Genomic DNA, 1,332 nt, shown 5'->3' with positions numbered 1-1,332 from the left:
CTCCCATTTCAGTTTTTTATAGTATCCCACCAACATTCTGTCACTCTAACACAGACATTTTCTAACATCTGGAAAGTATTCCAAAGTAGCTTCTGTAGAACTAACACTTAAACATGATGGAGTCCCCATGAAAAGATGTGCAACTAATAAACTGTTGCAACGATTGAAATAATCTTAAATGTTCCTCTCTCAGGTTTTCTAGGATATTTTAAGACTTAAAACACTACTATTAGAATTTTAGGGTCACCATAATTACTTTCTAAAATAATTTTTGAAACTAAACCAAATTGCTAAGAATATTACTTTCACACAAAGGAACAAAAGTCTGAAAGAGGAGCTAAAGAGGCTTAATAGCTCTTTATTTCATTTCCTGAAAAAATGTGTTAAACATTAATTTCACAAGTTAAGTATAATGAATGAAAAAGGGTAAGAAATAGAAATCTACCCAATTCTTGAATCACGAGTTGAATTTTGGAACATGGCTTGATCTTGTACTCTTCTTGGTTGGTCCTCTCTTGGCATTTATTATTTTCTGATTAGCTGTATTGTGTCTTCCCATTTTCACTGGATTCTCTTTCATTCTGTGGAGTTCATTCATTTGTTGCCTTCTAGAAATTTGGTTTAAGCGAGAGACCTGAGATAATTTAGCCAGGTATATTTGGCGTTCATCCCTGACCTTTTGATAAGCCTTTGATTCTTCTTCCAGTTTAAGTAAATAGTATTTCACTTGATGTTCAAGACGTCTTTTTTCTCTTTCTAGCTTTTCAAGTAATGCAACTAAGGATTTCTCTGTCATTCGCTCATAGACACGAATAGAAGATAGTTTATCTGAAGGATCTACATGGAGCTTTTCCAATTTCTCATTGAGAGTAACTATTTGCTTTTTTAGTTGATTATTCACCTCAAGTTGTACTTCATAACGAGTTTTCCATTCATTGCTGATATTAACAATGGTGAGTTTGGCTTTCAAGTCCATTATTTTGTGTCGTAGTTCAATTATTGAGAGTTGTATTAAGTTTTTCATATAGAGTTCTTCCAATAACTCCAGTTTCAGTTGTTCAATGCCCATACCTTCAAAGTTGTCACCTCTTTCATCCCCCATAGTGTCAGTTCAGAGACCTCCTCATGCCCTTCCCTCAGCACCTCTTAGAACAGAAGGCCCGAAAGGGCACCCAAAGCTGTTGAGAGAAAGTATTGTCTTGAACTGTTACCATGGTGAACTGAATTCCAGAATTCTTGGTTGAAGTCCCCTCCCCCAGCACTGTGCATATGTCATAACACTGCCTCTTCTCTTCAATGTTTCTTTTTTTTTTAGGTAGCTGGTTATATATA

The 1,332-nt window shown here is 35.4% G+C and overlaps 1 protein-coding gene across 1 annotated transcript; it reads right to left on the bottom strand.

The window, feature by feature from the left end:
- Positions 1-457: 457 nt before the first annotated feature.
- CCDC169 (coiled-coil domain containing 169) lies at positions 458-1,102 on the bottom strand. Its single transcript, XM_028523384.1, has one exon. The coding sequence runs from the start codon at positions 1,100-1,102 to the stop codon at positions 458-460; it is 645 nt and encodes a 214-aa protein (XP_028379185.1).
- Between the last annotated feature and the right edge of the window lie 230 nt (positions 1,103-1,332).

Source organism: Phyllostomus discolor, chromosome X (genome assembly GCF_004126475.2).
Source record: "Phyllostomus discolor isolate MPI-MPIP mPhyDis1 chromosome X, mPhyDis1.pri.v3, whole genome shotgun sequence".
Classification (NCBI taxonomy): domain Eukaryota; kingdom Metazoa; phylum Chordata; class Mammalia; order Chiroptera; family Phyllostomidae; genus Phyllostomus; species Phyllostomus discolor.
This window is presented reverse-complemented; position numbering and strand designations above follow the sequence as displayed.